The sequence below is a fragment of the Hibiscus syriacus genome, unplaced genomic scaffold (assembly GCF_006381635.1).
Source record: "Hibiscus syriacus cultivar Baekdansim isolate YM2019G1 unplaced genomic scaffold, ASM638163v2 tig00110204_pilon, whole genome shotgun sequence".
Lineage (NCBI taxonomy): Eukaryota > Viridiplantae > Streptophyta > Magnoliopsida > Malvales > Malvaceae > Hibiscus > Hibiscus syriacus.
This window is the reverse complement of record NW_024062626.1, coordinates 342,566-364,263: the sequence shown is the minus strand read 5'-3', so window position 1 is coordinate 364,263 and position 21,698 is coordinate 342,566. Positions and strand designations below refer to the sequence as shown.

General features: G+C 33.7%; 2 protein-coding genes across 2 annotated transcripts; both read right to left on the bottom strand.

The window, feature by feature from the left end:
- Positions 1-4,262: 4,262 nt before the first annotated feature.
- LOC120219088 (chloroplast envelope membrane protein) lies at positions 4,263-11,630 on the bottom strand (the record flags this gene model as incomplete). The annotated part of the gene is given in 8 exon segments (XM_039215937.1): positions 4,263-4,413; positions 4,804-4,939; positions 5,402-5,499; positions 7,694-7,808; positions 10,082-10,255; positions 10,669-10,754; positions 11,077-11,342; positions 11,345-11,630. Coding segments are annotated over 8 exon segments (1,230 nt in total), but the record flags the coding sequence as incomplete, so codon positions are not given.
- Positions 11,631-14,144: 2,514 nt separating this feature from the next.
- On the bottom strand, positions 14,145-16,737 carry LOC120219089. The gene is made up of 5 exons (XM_039215938.1): positions 16,612-16,737; positions 15,444-15,587; positions 14,798-14,860; positions 14,545-14,718; positions 14,145-14,259 (listed from the first exon to the last, which is right to left on the bottom strand). Exons 2-5 carry the CDS (start codon positions 15,501-15,503, stop codon positions 14,188-14,190), a joined length of 369 nt encoding a protein of 122 aa, XP_039071869.1. The 5' UTR covers positions 15,504-15,587; positions 16,612-16,737; the 3' UTR covers positions 14,145-14,187.
- Between the last annotated feature and the right edge of the window lie 4,961 nt (positions 16,738-21,698).

The following is a 21,698-nucleotide window of genomic DNA, read 5'->3' as shown; positions in this document are numbered from 1 at the left end:
TGTTACTCTTTGTAATTCTATTTCTTTCCTTACTCCTTTATTGCTTTGTTATTGTTAGGGAAGAAGCTCTTCGAAATCTTACTCCTGGCAACAAATGATATTTAAAATCCTTTTCCATTATCCGTGATTTACGTGGGAATGTGTTAGCAAATAATTTACATGGCACGGTGGGTCCCACGTCCTAGGATGAGTACAGAATAATATGTTTAAAAATAATATTTAATTATTTAATATTAAACGTTTACACTTCTGTTATTCATGATGTTAGAATCTGATATATCAAAGAGTACAATTAATTTACTATCAATATCATTTGATTCGGATGATATTAATTGAGAAAGCGAGTTTGAAACTGTGTGGATAATGGGGGGTGGGGCATGTGAGTGGATGCCAGTGATTTTCCATTTCAATCACCGATGATGACTTTTCTTATGTAAAGGCTAAAGCGGCCGACCCCACCCCAACTCCCAACAACCTCCCATCACCGTGATGCATTAATACCTGTCTTTAGCATACGTGATAGCTCAAGCGAAAGGCGTTAGTCAAACATGTCTTCCATTGATTTTCTTTCCTGAATTAAAATTTAACCGTCGAGTGATTTAGGCTTTTTTTTTTCATTAAACGAGTCAGTTTATATAGTTTAGGATAGGTTGGAAATAGTTTAGGTTTTGATTTTGTTGTTTTATAGTTTAGTGTTGTAGGGTTTACAATTGTAGAAAATGTGGTTGTTCAATTAGGAACGGCCCACGGAGCCATTTTGGACCATGATTGCATCACCCCTGTTATCCTTCCATTGCCAAGAGAAGGAATTGTCGTGCTCCATGAAACCCGCCTGACGCTGTGCCTTCTGCTTTAGGACTCAAGAGAACTATGCCTTCGCACTAATCCCATGAGCCACTCTTAGCTTGGAACGGGCAGGCTATAGGCAAGCAACCACGAGCCTGACTCAGTGGACCGAACTAATGTCCAACCTCATCACATACTATATATGATAAGAACGATATGAAAATATTAATGATAAATTATAATGCAAAATTAGAATATATTAGGACGAATTCATAATTGAATCATGAGGGGGTGAATTGCTTAAATTTAAAATAAATAGGCTCTTAAAAATAATTAAACCATAAAAATTAAGATACGAAGGATTTAGTTTCACTAGATTTAAAATTCAAAGGTCTTAAAAAGTAATTAAAACATAAAAATTGGGGGTAAAGGCTTAATCCCATTAATTTTAAAATTGATTATGTCATAGAAACATTTATATCAAAAAATTTTGAGAGGGACAAAGACTTAATTATAATAGTTTCAAAACTATCAATGACCTAAAATATAATTAAACCATCAAAACTGGGAGGGGCAACATACATCTGTCCCTTTATATTATGGTTCTTGGTTGCGAGATACCAACAAAATGTGATAAATTTTTTTGTTGTGTCATGAGTTTCTACAATGAGCATACGTTTTCGTTATTTAGTATTTTTTTCTAAGGGTGTGTTTGATTCACGGAATGTAAGATTACAAGGGGGAATAAAAGATTACTGGGGAATATGATTACTGAGAATGTTGTATTTTGTGTTTGGTTGGTTTAGCAGGAATGTAAGATTATATTGTTTGGTTAAAGGAATAAAAAATTATTGGAATGTATATTTTACCAAATTGTCCTTATTATATTGTTTTTTTAACAAGTTGAATTCTACTATAATATTACTATAATTAATTTATATATTTTCTTTAAAAATTTTGAATTCATAAAATTTATATAATTTTTTTACAAAATTGAAAAGAAAAATAGGTTTAATGAAAGGGTAAAATTTTATTTTAACCCCTGAACTTCATATAAAATTTTAATTATAGATTTTTTTTTAAAATATAAAATAGTTTAATGATAAATTTGTTGGATAACATTCATAGAATTTTTATTATTCAACGTCAGAAGAAGGATATTTTTGAATTTTTTTAAGGGCATTTTAGTTCAAAACGCTGGTAATCCAACAATACCTAAGGGAAGGGGTAATCACATTCCCGGTAATATACTCCAAAAAATCTACTGTTGGTAATAAAATATTATTAGGAATATGATTACTGGCCAACCAAACAGGGGAATGAGGTTTTCATTCCCCTGGTAATATCTTATACCGTGAACCAAACGACCCCTAATATCCATATCAAAGCGAATCACGACAAATATCGGAAGGAACTCATATTCATGTACATTAAATACAATCTTATGTGTGTATAAATCATCAATGTATGTCATGTCATGTAATGAACATGGGCAAACTAATATGAATGTCGTTCGTCGGATTACCTTGTTAGAGATTGCTTAGACCCGGTTGATGACATTCTGGCTCCATTCTACAAGTCGATCCCATTGGTTCTCGTGATAGAGAACCTGTCAAGAGGCGTTTTAGCCCCAGGTATAGTCAACATAGTAGAGGCCCTACCAGATCAACTGTCAGTCTCGACGCCCATATCCCAACTAAGTAGTACACAACGAGGATCAATGAAGACTACAAGGAAATCGATGAAATAGAGAGCGTCTTTTCGTTATTTCAGTTCATATCGATGCATTAGTGGACAGAGGGTCCACCCATTCCAACATCTGTTCATATATAATCTGTAAAAAAAATGTATTCTCGTTAAGAATCTAGAGGCATAAGTTCGTGCATCCAGTTCTTTGGACTTTGAAGTGTGGGTAGATAAGGTCCATCGATTAAGATTTGATGGAGATGTTATTCCTAGAGTTGATGCAACTTTGAACATAGATTGGTTATTTGAGCATAAAAAATCTTGTACGTCTAGTGAAACAGCTTAAACCTTTTACAATGTCAAGGATGGTGTCGAGAGAGAAGAAAAGTTGTTCCTTCCATATTACTCTAGCAATTACAGCTCAAAGGATGCTTCGTCGGGGTTGCGAGGCCTTTTAAGTGAATGTTATGGATTCAAAGGTTTCATACCCTACATTTGAGGGACCTCCGTACGGTGAATGAGTTCTCATATATGTTTCGTGAGAAGTTGCTTGATTTACCCCGAGATAGAGAGTGAGATAGAAATAATGACAAACTCACCTCCAATATTATTTGACAAGAAGAAGGATGATTTGAGAGGTTCTTCATTTGATAACTTACTATGATTACCGGTGATGATTTTAAAAGAAATGTTACAATTTTACAATTTTTTTTCTATTATGATCTCGGTGATTCGATCATAATGTCTAGAACGAGTTTGAGGAGTTACAATTTTGATGAACTTTGAATAACTTAATGCAACATATACAAATACATTTCTTACTAGATTATAACATGTAATTCTATTCGAAACATCAAATTCAAAAATAAAATGGAATTTAACATGTCTTGTACATTCTACATTCTATGCAATTTTATGATCTAAATCATATTAAAGATTTGTCTTAAGTGCACAACTTGCTTCAATGTCATCTTATGGCCACCAAAAGGCATCATGAGCATTATAAAGTTTCATATGACATAATAAACATGTTCACCCATTTCGAACCACAAAGCTTCCATAATTCTTATTTTGACATATCGAGTTACCGATATTATGCAGGACTATTAGAAAATTTGAAATAGGCATACCTGTAAGGGTGCTTGGGGTACTTCAAACAACTTTTATATATCAATCCCACCTAAAACTCACTCTCATAGGCTACCCAACCCCAGTGCAATTTATGATATGTTCACCAAATGAACAAACATGGTGTTGCTCTCTACTTATGTCCGTTGCATCAAGGCTGATAGTTGGGCGTGCAAATGCAGGCAATGTGACATCAAACTGCACTTGTAAGAAAAATTACACTAAGATAATAGAGAAGAAAATTCTCAGAACCCACCGAAGTCCCAAGAGAAGGTTGACCGCAGTGAGAGATTTAACAAAAAGAAGAAAAAAAATGAGGAAAATCCTTGATATAGAATAACATAAATTTGAATTCCATATGAAAGTAAATTGGAATTTGGTTTCGATGAATATAAGATAAACATATAGCAGGCTACCGAATGAAGATAAGATTGTTATTGGATCTTGCAATACATCATCTTCATCGGGGAAAAATAGACTGAATCAACCGACTCATTTCATACCCTCTATCCATCATTCTCATGGAGAACAATAAATAAATGCAAACAACCTCATTCAATGTGATTTATACATAATAAGATCACTTTAAATAGAGTATGAGCTATTTTATTAATAAGTCGATGCCTAATAGCTGATACGTGCAAATGAGACAAATCCAATAGGGAAAAAAAAAACATTTTACAATCTTACTTTGTTTAATATTCCCGCAAATCATGAGGAAAACCCTCCAGATTACAAGAATCACTAGTGGCGTTTCATTTCCCGGAATATATTTGAAACTCTTGGGGATAACCTGGGAAGAAACTTGAACATCTGCACCAAATCATGATAACAGAGAAGATTAATAACATACACAGATCTTTAATCATATAAAACCCACGTGTTCATGCACATGAAGTTCATCTATACATATATATGCAGCAATTATGTTTCTAGTTTCTACCGATGTCACATTTGTTGCCTTTATCCTCCATCTATGTAAGAAAAGGATTTGAGAAAATCATCCACAGTCAAAAGTCAAAACATCTCTCCCGTGCAAACTAACTCTTCGGGTCACACAACTCTAACAATTGTTGTATAAAATATGTATCCAATCATTTCAATATGAATATAATTCCATGTTTGAACAGCAAAATATGAATATAATTCCATGTTTTTCTATCAGTAAAAATAAATGCAAAGAATTTTGCAAGTAAAACGTACCCACAGCTTCACACATGCATCAATAACAACAGGAATCAGGCAGACAAAAATCGTTATAGCAGATTGATCAACTTGGAGTCCATAATGCTCGACAATTATCTCTAGCAAAGTCTGCCAACCCGATTCAGAATGATAACTGCAGATATTCAAGTCATAAGCTATACTATAGAAAAAATATACAAAATTCATCATTTTCTGTATTTTGGTTTTTAGTTGAGAGTTTGGAACCAAGAAGTATATGAAGATGAAGGGAGGAAAAACTTTTAAACAGAAAATTAATTAGTATATATCCAAATTGATTTTCCTATTTTAATCAATATTTAAAGGGGACATGACTTTGCTTTCTTCTGATTAAGATTTGGACGTGTCTATTAGATAATATTGGAAATTGATCAATAATATATATATATATATATATATATATATATATATATATTTAAACATATATAGATTTTAAAAATGCGAAACCAATCTAAAACATGTAAAAACCGAAATTATATTGTCTCTCATAGAAGCTACTATTGTGATATTCAACATTAACTCAATACCGTAAACATATAAATATAGCGCAATAGCAGTTTTTATAAAAACACCTTACCCTAAAAAAATGTCTGTAATCAGTATAATGAGGAATGCCTTTCCAGTATCTGAAATATTACTTATTATTTTGTAACCTGCAAATTTCAGCAAAGCTACCTGAAGAAAATGGTGAGAAAAGTTAGAAGAAATATGCACTTAGTAGTACATAAAATTAGGATCATATAAAAGGTTAGAAACATTCTCAAACATGCTTCTGCAAGAACAATAATCTGGCTATAGACATAACATTATTCAGAGACAAAAATAATTAGATCACTTATCTGGATATGATATGTAAACATAATGTGGATACAGATAGAATGCTCAACAATTACCTCAGTCAGTCTTCCAGACTTTAGGAAATCGATTTTGTGGGCTTATTTATTTGGTTCATTGTATTGGATTTTATTGGTATTTAGGTGGCCTTTATTGTCCATGGGGTTTCCTATATAAAGAAACCCCGCATGAAAACGACAAGCCTCAGATATAAAATTTGGTTTAGGCAGTTCCCTAATAGCTTGACTTTGAGAAACCAATTCCCAAATAGTTCACAAAATATTGCATAACCAATATCATGACCCCTATTACTGAGAGTCTTAGCTCTGGGGACCCTTTGGCTACTAGGTTCTTTTTTAGATACTAAGAAGAGACCATCTGCGAGGCTCCTAAATTATTGAATCTGAAATTTCGGAACATACATGTGATGCTTCCGGGATAGACAGAGATGGGGTATCCAGTCAAGAATGTCATCCTCCAGGCTTCTTTTAAGTAACAAACTAACAACGTTGGAAGTGTCAATCCTATGAAAAAGAACTTTCTGCTTTTATTCGGTATCTTTGTCATTCAAGGTTCTATTGCTACTCTTAAAAGTTTGCTACTCACGGTAACACCTCTGTTAAGTTTGCTAGATAAATAGTGTTTCAGGATGAATCAAATCAATCTAGTGTCGAAAATAAATTTATAGGTGGATGTAGGACTGTGTCCATCAATGTTTCTGTAGTAAGGTTGCGGATTTTAATAAGTTAAAAGATGATTATGGTAGTTCTCTAAAATTTGGTGTGAAGTTTTATCAGATAATGTGATAGAGTGTGCGAGTGTTTTGAGTTTTGGTAAACTGCGTGTATTGACTGTTGGTTTTAACGAACTGTATATCGGATAATAGTGTGTATCAGATAGGAATTCTAACTTTTTAGGATACTAGTTATGATAAGTTTACCTAGTTTGATAAGGTCAAAACTGTGTATGTATAGGAGATTGTAGATTCTGTATTTACATGACAGAATTAATTCCCATAGATTCTGCATTTGGTGTCGGAAATGCTAAACTAGTTAGCTGGTCAGCTAGGTGTATAAAACATTGAGTTCTGGAACTAGATAAAATATTATTTGTTGTAATCCCTTTTGTTCCTTTGACTTCCTTTAGCTATCCTAATAAGTATGTATCTTTTCCTTTCCTTTCCTTCCATTGAAGGAACCATTGATTTCCCTTTGCATTCCTATATTAACATAAATTGCATCATAAGAAGTGTAAATTCATCCATGCACAACAGAAAGAAAAACGTAAAAAGAATAGGTGTGGAAGGTGAAGCCGAGTGTCTACATTTACCAAAAGAAGAAAAGAGAGATTAGCAATGAGTGCAATAGAAAAAGGTAGGGTTGCAAAGCATTGAAGAAGAAAAATGAGAGAATCACATTTATTTAGTTTGGATTTTGGACACCTAAAAACCCAAGAATAGAATGTTATACTAAAAATCATCCATGTCTAGAAAGTAAAAAGACCGTAGACGATATGGATGCACAATATTACCCATACAACCACCCTCACAAGTTTTATAATTCAGTAACTAATTCAAAATTATTACAAGACCTCTTTTCTCGTATTTTTTAAACTTTTTTACAATATATATATTTTTAAAAATGTGACACATGCCATTTAACGGACTATTTTAACGTCCATTGTGGCCGAGGCACTTAAAATGATAACGTTTGTAACGTTAGGCACCTAGATTGACTGAAAAAAAGTTAAGGCACCTAAATGGGAAAAGAGATATAATTTGGGCACTTCTTTTTATATTAAGCCTTAATCAAGTGCCATTGTTGGTAAAGAGTTCTATTTATAATATGGAAATAATTGTTGGTGCAGAAATACCTATTTAGAAAGAATGTTACCCTAAGTTTATTGGCAAAAAATAACGGATCCCCAAGTTGATTGCTATATCGTGTACACAATATTCCAACTATTTGTAAGAAATCAAAACAGTAGTATTAGATGTGGGAATACCATAATGTAGAAACTCTAAAGAGACATTTACCTTACTTTGATTGAGCTGTAAGATAAGGAACAGTGAAATGCCAAATACCATATCTGACCATATGTTGGCAAATGCTCTACGGTTCTCTAATCTGAACTCATCTCGCAACTCTAACCTGTTGAAGAATTTTATTCACAGGACAGCAAAATTTAGCTTGACAGAGTAGGGCAAGAGGATATTATGTTGCAGGGAAATTTTAATAATACAAACTTCGCGATATAATTGTAGAATTGCTTTCTTATATATAACATAATGTCAAGTCAAAGTGCATTCTCTTATGTAAACATAATTGCAGTAATGTTGGAAGGTCTTCAATAGATTGGAAGTATCAAAAGGTACACTGCATTAGGTAGCTTCGTTTATCATTATGAAGGAAACAACTACAACATTTGAGTATAGCATCCTAGAAAGAAATATTAAGATGAATTCCCAAATTCCAATAAAAAAAACTTCACCAAAAACAGAAAGAGAGTCTAAATAATCACAAAACCTTGCGTCATAAAATTGATGCACCAAAAGAAAATGTATAACATAAAATAATAACAAGATACTGATAACTTTTCTATCTTCTCTTCTATACGCTTATGAGTTTAGAGGTAATGGTACAATTCACTATTACTAAATTGAGGGCTGCAAGTTTAATTTAAACTTTTGTGCAAAGGTACCACTGTACCTATTTTTCCCTGCAATACTTTGCCATCATTTGGATGTAAAAGAAAATATTCCAAGGATGTAAATGAATAGAGTATTCTACGAACAATTCAAGAACAGTTCGGTTTATGTTCATGGATGTTTGCTTATCAAGCAAAATAAATGAAAGTGAACGAGAATTTGAGGCTTGTTTATTAAGCAAACAGAAGATGAACAAGGCATGTTCAGTTCACTTATGTTCATAAATAAACTCACTTATGAATGGTTTAAAGTTCATGTAATTAATCGTACAAAGCTCGTTTATTCTGATTAATATATAAAATATTATTATTTGTGCTTTCATTTTATTTATTAATATAATTATTAATATTTATGTTTGATTATTTTATAAAAACAGGTAAAAACTATTTATTTTGGTTTGTTTTCAGATTTGTTTGTGTTTGTTCATGTATAAAGTTTTAATTGTCTGCAAACACATTCAATCTAACGTTCACAAGTTCATTTAATTTATACGAACGAATCTTAACACACATTAAATGAACACAAATATAAATTTAAAATTCTTAACAACGAACTAATGCGAACAAGCTTAAAATAAACAAATGCACATGAACACAAGTTCGTTTGTACAATCTTTTTGTGGGACGGTGAAGGGGAATAGCAAAAGGTGCAAGGATAAGTTTGGAGGGTGTCTAAGGCATAAGTTTAATAAGGTTCATTGGTTCTTGGCTATGTCTCATGAGCACAAGGGAGAGTGGATAAAAGCTATGCCAGAAGAGACAAATTCTATAAAACGAACCAGCACTTTAAAATGTGTATATATTCTTAAATTGCAGAGTATGGAAGCTGGAAATCCTGGTTGTTGAGAAAGCTGATGAATAAATAACCGCATTTATTGTTAACGTGGTGTTTCTATAAAGGAAACGTAAAAGCAAAAGGTTTGTTCCCAGATTCACAACCCTCTCTCTTCGTTAACTACTACAATTAAACTTTCTCTTTAAAAGGACAGCTTGCTGACGTGTTCACCAAGGCACTACCAAAGGTTACCTTTGATGCGAACCCATCCAAGCTGGGACTATACAATATATACATGCCAGCTTGAGGGGGAGTGTAGTAATTTGTGTGAACAGAATAATATTAGTAAATTAGAACAGATTACAGAAAATTAGGGATTGCATTCCCAAATAGAAGATGCTGACTTTTAGGGATTTGACTGTTGATTTTGTGACTTTCCTAGCTTAGCCTTCATTTGTAACCTATAATAGGTTCTACCTTTGTCAATAAATATCAAGAAAATATAGAGAAAACTTCTGTGCACATACCACTTTATACATGGTATATAGCCTATGTAGAAGTTTCATAGACGAGTTTATAAGAGTTATTTAATTTAGATTAGGTTCTTTTACCCCTGATCTCTTGATTTAAATGCCCTAATTAGTGTCACAACTTCAGTTTTATTTAACATCTGTTACTTTGTGCATCATTTCAACCCTAAATTTCTATTTTTCATACTACAACCAAATTATTGGTATAGAGCTTTTACTTTCACAGCATTGATATAACCAAATCAGACATCAGTTATTAGATCAAATATAGTAGAATATTGATCGAAACAAAGAACGGCCTTGTACAGTGACTTATAATAGAGGTTTACGGTTCGGAGAGAGAGTAGAAGGGAGAAAATAAATGAGATATGGGAATAGGAGAAAGAGGAACATAAGGCAATATCGATCTTACGCTTTATGTCGCAATTCCCACCAAAGTTCTTCATCCGAAAGTGGTGGAGACTTACCTATCTCCACCTCAAAACGGAATCTTGCTTTTTCAACTTGTAGTTGCTTAACCATTTCAAGCTTTTGACTTCTTCTTACATCGAGAATCTCTGCTGCCAATGGCACAATCTTCACATATCTGTTCACGGTAAAGCCTCTTATTATTGCTTCATCCATTCCAGAAAAGCATATATCAATAAAATTTACTTTAATGATTATTAAAAAGGGGTTTTGGGCGAAAGAAAGTATTAAAACAGTTATCTTTTAGGTTCATCTAACTATTGTAAATCCTTAATTTGCATCACCAATCTGAAATTGTCTTCACTAAACAAGGACATTGTTCCTTCCCTTAAAATGATGTTCAATAGATAGATAGACAGATCAATAGAGCTATTTCCAAGTTTAACAGGAAGGATTTGCATAGATGCAGTGCTTCAAGGGGGAATTGTCTAGAAGACACACAGGATAAGTCATGATAATAAAATTTACTGTGCTTCTATATATTATTCAAAAGGAAAGATTAACCATTTGAACTTGAGCCATAGTTCTTACCTGTCCAAAAATGGCATAAGCACATAGTCATGAACCACAAAATCCAAGGCCAAAGGTATAACTAACAGCGTTGCCAAAAACTTAGCCTGTCACCCCAAAAAACGTATGAGCATCTTAGGCCCTTGGTCATAAAAGTACTTAGAACTTAATCACAAGCAATTACATTTAAAACTCGGAGAATGCTGATGAGTAAACTAAAACAATGAAGAGGTAGTCGAAAAAGCTTTAATATATATCCAAGGCCAAGGAATGTATAGATATATGCATGACCATTATATTTCATATTATATGATATATATCTAGAATTTTGAATAAATTAAAAATGATTAATAATTCCTTTAACGTAAAATGTTAAAAATTGCAGAAGGTGTAAATCTATTATACACTAATTCGAAGATAATAACTTACCGAATTGAAGGAGGCATACCGAAAAACACGATCCTCGTACAAGATATCCTCATCGTCACTCCCAAGAACCAAATCTCTGATAGACTGAACCAATCCCTTTTCCTTTTCCTCCCCAACGCCAAGGCCAAGGCCAGGACCAGCGCCACCGCCGGTCCCATTATCATCCCAGTCATTTGCAGAACCAAGCATGTTATCATCCCTATCTTCATTCCCATCAACAACCACAACCCAATCCTCCCATCTTCTGCTCTCCTCATTTCTCATACTTCTTGCGCTTCCCTCAACTCTACTATTGCCTCAGCCCTCCTCTTCCATGACTCAAAACTTCCTCCCCCTGACAAATCCTCCTCCGAGTCTGACAACACATCCCCACCTTCCTCCACCATATCATCGTCCTTGAGACCAAGCCAATTTCCTTCATCCTCGAAAAAGAATCTTCTCCACCAGCTTGTTTTCCTTTTCCTAGAATATTTGTTATTGCTGTTTTCCGCTTTTGCGACGAAATCAAAAACTTTTTTCTTTTGCAACTGAATCGAACCAAAAAAGGGGGTTGATTACGCCTAGAAACGGGGAATAAAGATGTTTGGGATAGCTTTAAATTGGGACACAAATATACTGTTGAAGTGCTCATTAATGTGTAAAATCCAACATCAACATGCTTTCAATCTCTAACAAAACCCATCAAGGCATTCCCATAAATTAATGCGAGGAGCACCGAGTTGCATACTGAAATGTGGAAAACGCAGAGTAGCTTCACAGACAGAACGATATCCGTTTTGGGATAATTTCCATTTGGATAGGCACTACATATATAAAAGGTAAATGGATCCTAGCTTAACTAATTGTTACTAAAATTTTATTTTTATCTCTAATTATAATTATTTTTGAAATATTCACTAATATTTTATTAAGTTTAAGTGATTATAAAATAATATTTGTTTCAATATTATTAATCATTTAACAATATACACCAATCACCTTTGCAGTCACTGATACTCGAATCGATTTCTCTAAGAATAACATAATTTCTTTAATCATTGAGGTAAATTGGTTGTACGAAATAATCACTAATATTAATTTTAATACTTTGATCATTTCTCATCAAAGTTGTTATCATTAAATGATGGATTATAAAATCTAATTTAATCCTGATTTATAACCAAAATATTAATTTGATAAAATTTTAAAAGATAATGATGATTAAAAATATTAAATTATTATTTTATATATAAAATTTTATTTATTTATCTTGTGAATTATAAAAAATAATTTTTAAATTTTTAATTTTGAGAATAATCTTAAAATAAAAATTCTAAAAAAGTAAAATGTCTAAAATAAAAGTCTAAAATTTTATAAATGACAATATCATTTTTTAATAGAAGCACTAGTCTTCTTAAAAAATTGAATATCCAAGATTACAATAAGAATTTACAATTATTATTATAAACTAAATACATAATTTGGACATTATCGTATAACATTAAAATTAGTCATTTAGATATATAAAGACATACATGGAAAAGATTAAAAACCAACCAAAATACTCGAACAAAAAATAGATACAAACAAATATGACTGCATTGACAAACGTACCACAAGAGAGGATTAAGTTATTGAAAAATCAACGAGAATCGTAAATCAGAGCTGAGCGTTGTAAGAAATTATCATGATTACAAAATCGCGTATCCAAATTCAATCTGAGGGTCGATAGCAGGAAAGATCAACTGGATTACAATAAGCGTCATCTTGATCAGTCGTGACGTCGTCAAATCCAACCCTAAGAAAACATAAAATAAAAAGAGCGGTCAAACGATCAAAAAAATATGCCACAAAGACAGAAAAAACGTACCACAAAGATATATATAACGCGTCATAATGACAGCGATAATGAGCCACAAAGATAGAAAAACATGTCATGAAGATAGAGATAAACGTTACAAATGTAGATTTATTTTTATAAAAAAACATAAAAAAAGCAAAGAAACCATATACAAAGTTCCCAAGAAACAAAGAGTACAAAGTTCCCAAGAAGTAGATATCGACGATCAAAGAGAAGGGAGTGAAGCGAAAGATACAGATAGTGATGAAAAGAAGATTATGGGCAGAGGGTAGTGACTAGCCGGAGAAGAGAAATGACTGAGAGTGGCTCAGAAAGGTCTGAGGAAAACCATTATACTGATAATGAAGATGCAGAGGTTGATCAGGCTAGAAGTACGAGGTAACTTGCTCTATCCCTTAATCAGTCTCCATTTCTCTGTTTTTCCCCTTTATTGTTGCTCTCCTATATTTTGTTTGTCTTGTGTTCAATGCTTGTTAATTTGGCACTGTATTACAAGTTCTCTAAAATGCAAAAGGTTTTTTTCCAAAACTGAAAGAAAAAAAATAGATGCACAGCCTTATATAATAACGATTCCTTGGATGCATTCTTGTCCTTACTGTTGTGCCTAACTTGGCTTAATGGCAGCAAATCACCGGGGGAGAAGGATCCGACTCACCTTTCACATTCAGCTTCTGAAATTCGTGATGTATCATGTATTTGGTGCTTATGATGACGATGAAGAAGAAGAAGCAGAATATGCAGTTCGCCATGAAATGGAGCAAGAGGAAGTTGTATCAAATGTCAAAAGCAATATGTTTCTTATTCTTGTCTTTATAGAATTTTTGGGCTGCTTGTAGTCATGTTAGAAGTTTGATGTAAATTCTTTTATCCATTAGAGATTTCCTATGGAGGAGGAAGGGAGCTATGGGAAGAGTCCAAGACTTGAAGATATGGTGCATGATGAAGATGCTCGTTATGAATCAGATGCCGAGCATGTTGAGGTGAAACAAAAAGAGAAGCCAGTTGACCCCCCGTTGGAGCTAGAAGTTCCATTTCGCCCAGCTCCTGCTCATCCAACCAAGGTTTATTTTCTTATGCATTTCTCCTGTCTTTTGAAAAGAATCTAACTTAGCATCACCTAAAGGATGCCTTGATATAGTCTGTGATATAGAAACTGTGCCCAAAAACGTGTGCTCAATAACAATTTCAGATGGAAAAGACGACCATATTTCAAGTATACACCCAAACTATAATTGGATAAGCATGATCATAACTCAATTTTCAACATTCTTCTATAGTACTTCATAAAACCATCCATCAACTTCATGCTCGATCTCAACACCTTCTCCAGTTGTTAAGCTCAACTGCAATCAAGGAAATCGTGATTAGTCATCTGAGCATAGCCACCCAAACCAAATGAGATAATCGACTCATAGCACCATTCCTACCACATGATAATAGGCAAAGAAACCTAGTTGGCTGAAAGGTCTATACCATTAAAATTTATTATTTTACATGCAACTTTCTTATGATTTGCAAAAATCAAAACCAGCGGTGAATAAAAATCGAAGGCAAGCTAGCAAATCTGTTATGAACAATGAACCGTCTTCAAATTTCAAAGACAATCCTGGCTGGCAGAGGCAACTTACCTCATCATCTCCACCGGCAGTAAAATCATACAATGCGGTCCCGAATTGTGGGTTTCCAGAAGACACACGATCATCACCCCGGGGCTCAAAACTGTGGGACCCGTGACCAGCTAAGGAGTTTTCAAATGAATCATAGCGTTCAGGTGATGTATATGGTGGAGGTTCTTCTCTAATCTGAGAATGTCTGGTGAATCAGAAATAAAACATAAATCTGAGATACCAGAATAGATTGCATAGGGAAAATAATACTTACTGGATAACCATAACACTCATACATAGATGAAGGATTATTAAACCTACTTCCACCTGATCTCTCCTGCTAGAGGAAGTTGAACCGGCCAAAATTAAAAAGTCAAAGACACAGAAAAGGAGATAAGATTCACCACAAACAACAGCAACATTTTGTTCACTTTGTTAATTGTTAACGAGAACAATTCTTGATTCTTGAACAAAACATGAACTACTATACAAATAATTTAATTGTCAAAAATGCATTAACCCTCCATGGTCTTTAAAATATACAACCTAGCAATTTGATTATGCAGCACTTAGCTTTTCTACTATGACAACAAAGCTTATTGCATAGTTGCAAAAGAGAAAGTCTCGTTGAAAGCAAACATAATAACAAATGCACCACTGAAAATTTTGGGCCATTAATATTCAACACATTCCTTTCCCCCTCCCCCCAACCCTTGAATAAAACAATCATCTTAATGGAGAACTAATGACAAGTCCATAGCAGAGGGAAGCATCAGTTTACAATCAATAGATAATGTTTCCTAACCAATCCATGAAAATAAATGGAACAAGAACTATAGTATGAATGAATGAATGGAAACTTAGATAAGTATATCAGAAAACCACTTATTAACCAAGAATATTGATTGCATTTTATATACCGATGGTTGTGAAGCCCCATAAGTAGTTGGTCGGGAACTGAACAATGAAGGATAGTTCATTCCACCAAAGTGAGATGATATGGAAGTTTCAACCGATCCTGTTTACTCAGGAGAAGAAGAACCTAACAACCTGACATCATCTTCCTGCAAGTCAAGAAATACCATCGAAATGGTCAATATCTCAGATAGCCAAAATGCACATTGTTTCAAACTCCGAGTCTATAGTAATCAGGTGGATTTAAGTCAAACAGTCTCCCTCAAGTGTAATTCCGAACAGGGTCATATTTGGACTATTTTGGGTTCAAGCTGCCAGTTTTTGAGTTTAACATTCATATAACCTATAACCATTTCAATAAGTTCATTGCATTAATATAATGGTACAATAGTTTTGTCTATACACTCACTGTTGGCATTTTTGTGTGTTTTATTCTCTTTTTATTAATAATATTTTAATATTTATTTCAATTTTTCAAGAATTTTTTTAAACTTTTTCATTGAAAAAATGGATTGGATCATTGAGTAATGGAGATTATTAGAAGTACAAAACGCTGTTCATAAACAATACTAATTTGTTGGCCAAGAAAAAGCAAATACTACCTTGTTGGCGAAAGAAAAAAAAGCAAATACTAACTTAAGAAGAATTCTATTAAATGAGCAAATTTACTGGCAGAACTTTAATGCTTAAAAATTACAACAAATTAAACATCATGTTATTTAGAATTAATTGATAATAGTTTCAATTTTAACATTTTGCAAAGTTCACTATTAGAATTAATGAAGAGAAAACGTCTTGGGTTGAAGAATAACTTCATAAATATCGATCAATTATTTTTCACATAACTAAAAGTTTACAACAATAAATATTGATCAATTAATTTTCATAAATATCGATTAATTAATATAATTTTGATTGGTTTTAACATTTGATCATTTGGGCACTAATGATGAAGCATTCAAGTTTTCTGGGTTTTGAGTTGGTTCAGTCTTGAGTTTTGGTTCCAGTCATTTCTTGTTTAGATTTTCTTTCCCCTCAGGTTCACGAGTCTGACATTTGCAGTCAGTCCAAAATGGTCAGGGTTCGGTTCCAAGCAGGTTTTTTAGTCCAGTCAAATTTTGATACTATTAATCTACATCAATCAACATGTGAGGGATTTGGAAGAAATCATACCTCCATTTCTGTACTCTCCAAAAGTGTCTTGGCCCACATGTCATCATAACTACCAGAAGGTCTAGAGACAATGTTCTCATCAACATCTGGTGCTTCAGTTCCAGCACCGGCAAGAAATTCATTGACCTAGAATGATGTAGAGAGAAGATGAACCTCAATTGGAACATTAGTAATCACAACCTAGAAAGAAAAAGGTAAAGTGCATAGATGTGATCTTGTAATTATTGGAACTCTTTGAAACTAACCGGAACTTCTTTCTCAATCAATGCAGACATTACGATACAAGGATAACCTTTGGGGAAAAGGTCATTCTCAAACCAGTGTGAGATAGTTTGTGTGTGTTTCATACAACATAAAAAGGGTAAAGATTCCTTACATTTTATTGGCAATAATAATAATGATAAGTATGCAAGCTTTATGGTAGGGTCAAAAACAACAAAAAAACATGGTGCGGCTGCACTGCATGATAGAGCTTCAAGGCTGTAAAAGTTAATAGCCTTCTATCATGTTTGGGAGTTTAATGCATTAATTCTCTGTAGATATGAAAGTCATTTCCGCAACCATTTGTCTTGCAGATTATCAGACCGCTCACATGCATGAAAAGAGTTAACGTAAGTATGCCCTCTATCAAAAATCAATTAGAGTACAGTGCACAATCAGCTAACATCTATAGTCAAACCAACAAAAGTTAACACATAGAGAATAGGCATTTGATTCCAGAACTATAATCCTTAAACAGAAGCATCACTTGAATAAAAATTCAGGTAAAACATAATTTCTTATCCTGTTCACCGCCGGGATGTCACCAAGGTTGGCTGCCCAAGCATTTACTAGATCATCATCAAGCGTATCGGACTCGGTAGCAGCCGGTTTAGATTCACAAAACAAGATCAGAAATTCCAGTGGCAACAGCTGGATCACTCAAACCAGTTGATGCGCTAATATTATGCCGTGTGCGAGATAAGTTTTGCACTTCAAAAGACACAAGGTAAAAAAATGAGAAAAACTTGTGACTTTAAAATAGAATGAAATACCACAAATGGAACAGAAGCACGTGGAATGCAATTTATGTTGTTTTTGTCAGAATCAGCGGTGTAGAAGTCTCATCTGTTTGGGAGTCTTAGAATTTTATCTTTAGCAGAAATGTCCTATTAGAAGTCAGCAACTCAATTTATTTAAACTATTGTAATATGATAAATTCAAATCAAATTTCTCTTTCAGTACCTCTTTTATTCTTTCCCTCTTCTTCAGTTTATTTCCTAGATTATAACATGGTATCAGCTTAGGTTTTGTTCCTGATCGGAGAATTTTTAGCCCATTGAATATGTCGGAAAACCCTACTGGTTTAGCCAAGATAACCAGCCCTCTCACACATAAATCGCTATCAACAATGTTACCTATTACCTAGTCTCATTTGATTCAGCCAAGATTACGAGTTTTGTCACTCATGCCTTTAATGTTGAGAGTATTGTTGTTACAGTAGGTGATTTGCAGAATATTCACTTGGAGTCGGACTATCGTGATGCCCAATTTTGCACATACTATAAAAAGCCTCGTTACCCAGTCAAAAGTTTTGGAAACTCCATGACAAGACAACTGCCCGCTTGAAATGTAAGTGATCATAATCAAAACACTTTCCGTAAGCTCTCTCTCGACTAGTAAAGAAAAGAAGTCTTCTCCTAAGTTTAATATTGAGGAAATTGAGAAACTAGAAAACTTGTTGAAATCTCTTGAAAATCTATCTTCGACAGGTACTTGTCCATCGATGTTGTCAGATATTCCTCTTCCTTTTATCCTACTATCTAAAAAATAACCTCTCCTCTCATAAGGGTAATAGGTTCTGGAGCCAATGACCATATGACTTATTCTTCAAAATATTTCCTCAACTACACCCCAAGCGATAGCCGTTCAAAGATCACCATAGCAAATGACACCACCACTGGCCAAGGGACATTTACCTTGATAAAGACCTTATCCTGAAAAATGTTCTCCATGTTCCAAATCTCTTTGCCAACCTTATTTCTATTCACAAATTAACCACTGATTTGAATTGCATTGTAACCTTTCCCCATTCACATTTTATTTATCAGGCAATAGACACGAAGAGGAAGATTGAGCAAGCTAGTCAAAAAGATGATCTCTACTTCTTGGAACAAACTTGCAATCTATCATAAATTCTTTTGGAATCTGTTAGGACAAACCAAAATAAAATTTGGCTTCATTATTGTCATTTAGGTCAACCACCTTTTAGGATAACCCAATTATCTTTTAAGATATATTTCATGGCACTGATTGTGAGTTGGCCAAACAAAAACGTGTTTCATTTCGAGTAAGTAATAAAAGAGCCTTCATTTCTTTTACTCAGTCATAGTGCTAATTGTTACAAAAGTCTATGGTGCTTGATGTTTTTGTCTTTTATAGACGATTGTACTCGTGTCACGTGGATCTATCTCCTCCTCGAACATAAATCGTCTTTCCTAATTTTTATAATATGGTTCATACTCAATTTGTTGTGAAAGCTAAAAGATTTAGGTCAGACAATGCAATTTTTTAATAGATTTTTTCTACATTTTTCAAGGAAAAGGAATTATTCAAGAATCCTCACATGTTCTTGACATACAAAGTCTAATTGATGTCCTCCTTAAGTTTTTCCCTAACTCTTCGATCTCATATTATTTTTTTCCTCGTGTTTCAGGATGTATTGCGTTTGTTCGTATTCATTCTCATATTAAGGGACAATTAGATCCATGTGTTATTAAATGTCGATTCATTGGATATTTGTCTACACAAAAAAGTTAAAAAAAAATATTATCACCCACCTTCTAAGACCTTTTTTTTAATTAGTGTTGATGGTACTTTTTCTGAAGATGATTCTTTTTTACAGCCTCATTATCTTTAGGGGAGACATTGAAGATAACATCGTGAATACATCTCCCCATTTTCTTTTTGATAGAAGTAGGAGGTTTCATTAGAAACACCCTTTATAGTTGACCCATACCACAAAGGAAAGGAACAAATAGCGGAATGAGGAAAAAAGTGCCTCTAATTTATTAAAAGCCCAAAAAAAGATATCGTTCCTTGTACAATACCAAAACTAAAACTCTCTAATGCAATTAGAGCACCCAGAAGTGCCCTATAATTCACCCAATTTCTTCTTTAGCTAATTTGTTAGCCTCCCAATTAATACATCTAGGAATCAACCTAAGAATAATCTCCCTAATCTTTACATGGGTCTCTAATTTCTTAACTAGATTGATACAACAGGTAGGGACATAAGTAAACAAATTTATCCAATCCACTATTGAAAACATTTTGATATTTCGATATAACAAATTAAGATAAATGAATTTTAAGATTTTCCAAAAAGATTTTCTAAGTATATTCGATATAATTATTCGAATATCAAAATATTACTCCAAATCTTTCAAATGTCATTTTTAATCCTTACTCAAGTGTAAAATTAAGTTTTAAACTTAAAATAATTTCAAAACAATTTTACAAAACATTTCGAACCATTTTAAAGCCAAAAATTCCAGAATGTCCAGAGGGAACCGATTCCCCCTGAATGGTTTGGCTCCGAGAAAAATAGAATGCTCAGAGGGAACCGATTCCCCCCCAAGGGGGTACCGATTGCCCGTGTTTAACAGTCAAAATATTTGAATTTTACACTTAGGGAAGCGATTCCCCATGAGGAGGTATCGATTCCCCCCACGCTCCAAGCTATTTTATTAATTGATTTCACACTAAAACGACTCTATTGAATCCACTAATCATCCCCAACATTCATAATCATTTGAAGGTGTATTTAAACAAGCATAGAAGCCATTGATAAAAAACAAGAAACAACAATCAACTAGAATCAAGAGAGAATCAAAGAGAAAGCATCAAACCTCAAGTTTGAGCATTTCAAGCCTTTTTTTCATTCAATATTCATTTTGCTTTCTAGAACACTACTTGTACTCAATTGTATTCATTTTTGAGTGTTCTTTTCTTTGTTCTAGAATTGTGCAAACATTCTACCTTGTGAGGATTTCCTTGTAAGTTTGCAAATTTGTAATATTATCTTTGAGAAAGAGTGTTATCAAGAATTAGGGTATATTCTTGAGAGAGTTGTAAGGTTATCTCTTTGGCCTCAAAAGAAAGAAAAAATTAGTGAATTTGTTGGAAAATCCTTAGTGTGGATAGCTAAGGTAGTGGACGTAGACTTTGATTGAGAAAGTCAAACCAATCTAAATCGCTGTATAATTACTTTCAATTTTCTGCAAAAGCTTCCACCAAAATTTTAATTGCCAATTCACCCCCTCTTGGCCGCTTCCATCGATCGATTAACTCAACAATTGGTATCAGAGCTTGACTCATTTAAAGGTTTAATCACCTCTTGAGTAGATCCGGGAAGAGTTACATCGATAATCAAAGTCATCAATGGCCTCCATTTTAAACGTCGACTCCGGTCTCGATTCGATGCCTGTCAACAAGTCTCCTTTCTTCAATGGAGCTAACTATGCCTATTGGAAGAATAGGATGGTGTATTTCATTCAATCCAGTAACATGAGATCATGGAATGTTGTAGAAGACGGATATATCAAACCTCTCACTCATCCAAGATTGTGGAGTGAATGAGAGACAAGAATGTTCCAGCTCAACTCCAAAGCTATACATATCATATTTTGTCCTCTTGGACCAGATGAATATGGAAGAGTTTCATCTTGTACAACCGCCAAAGAAATATGGGATAAACTACAAGTCACTCATGAAGGCACTGACGAGGTAAAAGAATCTAAAATTAGTCTTCTAACACATAGCTATGAAAATTTCAGGATGAAACCAAATGAAGATATCAAAGCTATGACGGATAGATTCTCAACTATTGCCAATAGTCTCAAATCATATGGAGAGATCATTCCTAACGAGAAGCTTGTGAGGAAGTTAGTTTACTCGCTTCCAAAATCATGGCAATCTAAGAAGACGACAATCATCGAGGCTAAGAACCTAAAGTCCTTAACTCTTGAAGAGCTAATCGGTTCTCTCCTCACTCATGAATGATGCTTGAAGATGAGGTGGACCTCGATAAGATTGAAGAGACACCA

Excerpts from the sequence above, each read along its gene's own strand:
- LOC120219089 (XM_039215938.1), bottom strand. The coding sequence starts at position 15,503 with ATGAACTATCCTTCATTGTTCAGTTCCCGACCAACTACTTATGGGGCT. Across the intron at positions 14,861-15,443 it reads ATGGGGCTTCACAACCATCG|GAGAGATCAGGTGGAAGTAG; the intron begins GTATATAAAATG and ends TTCCTCTAGCAG. Across the intron at positions 14,719-14,797 it reads ATGAGTGTTATGGTTATCCA|ATTAGAGAAGAACCTCCACC; the intron begins GTAAGTATTATT and ends AGACATTCTCAG.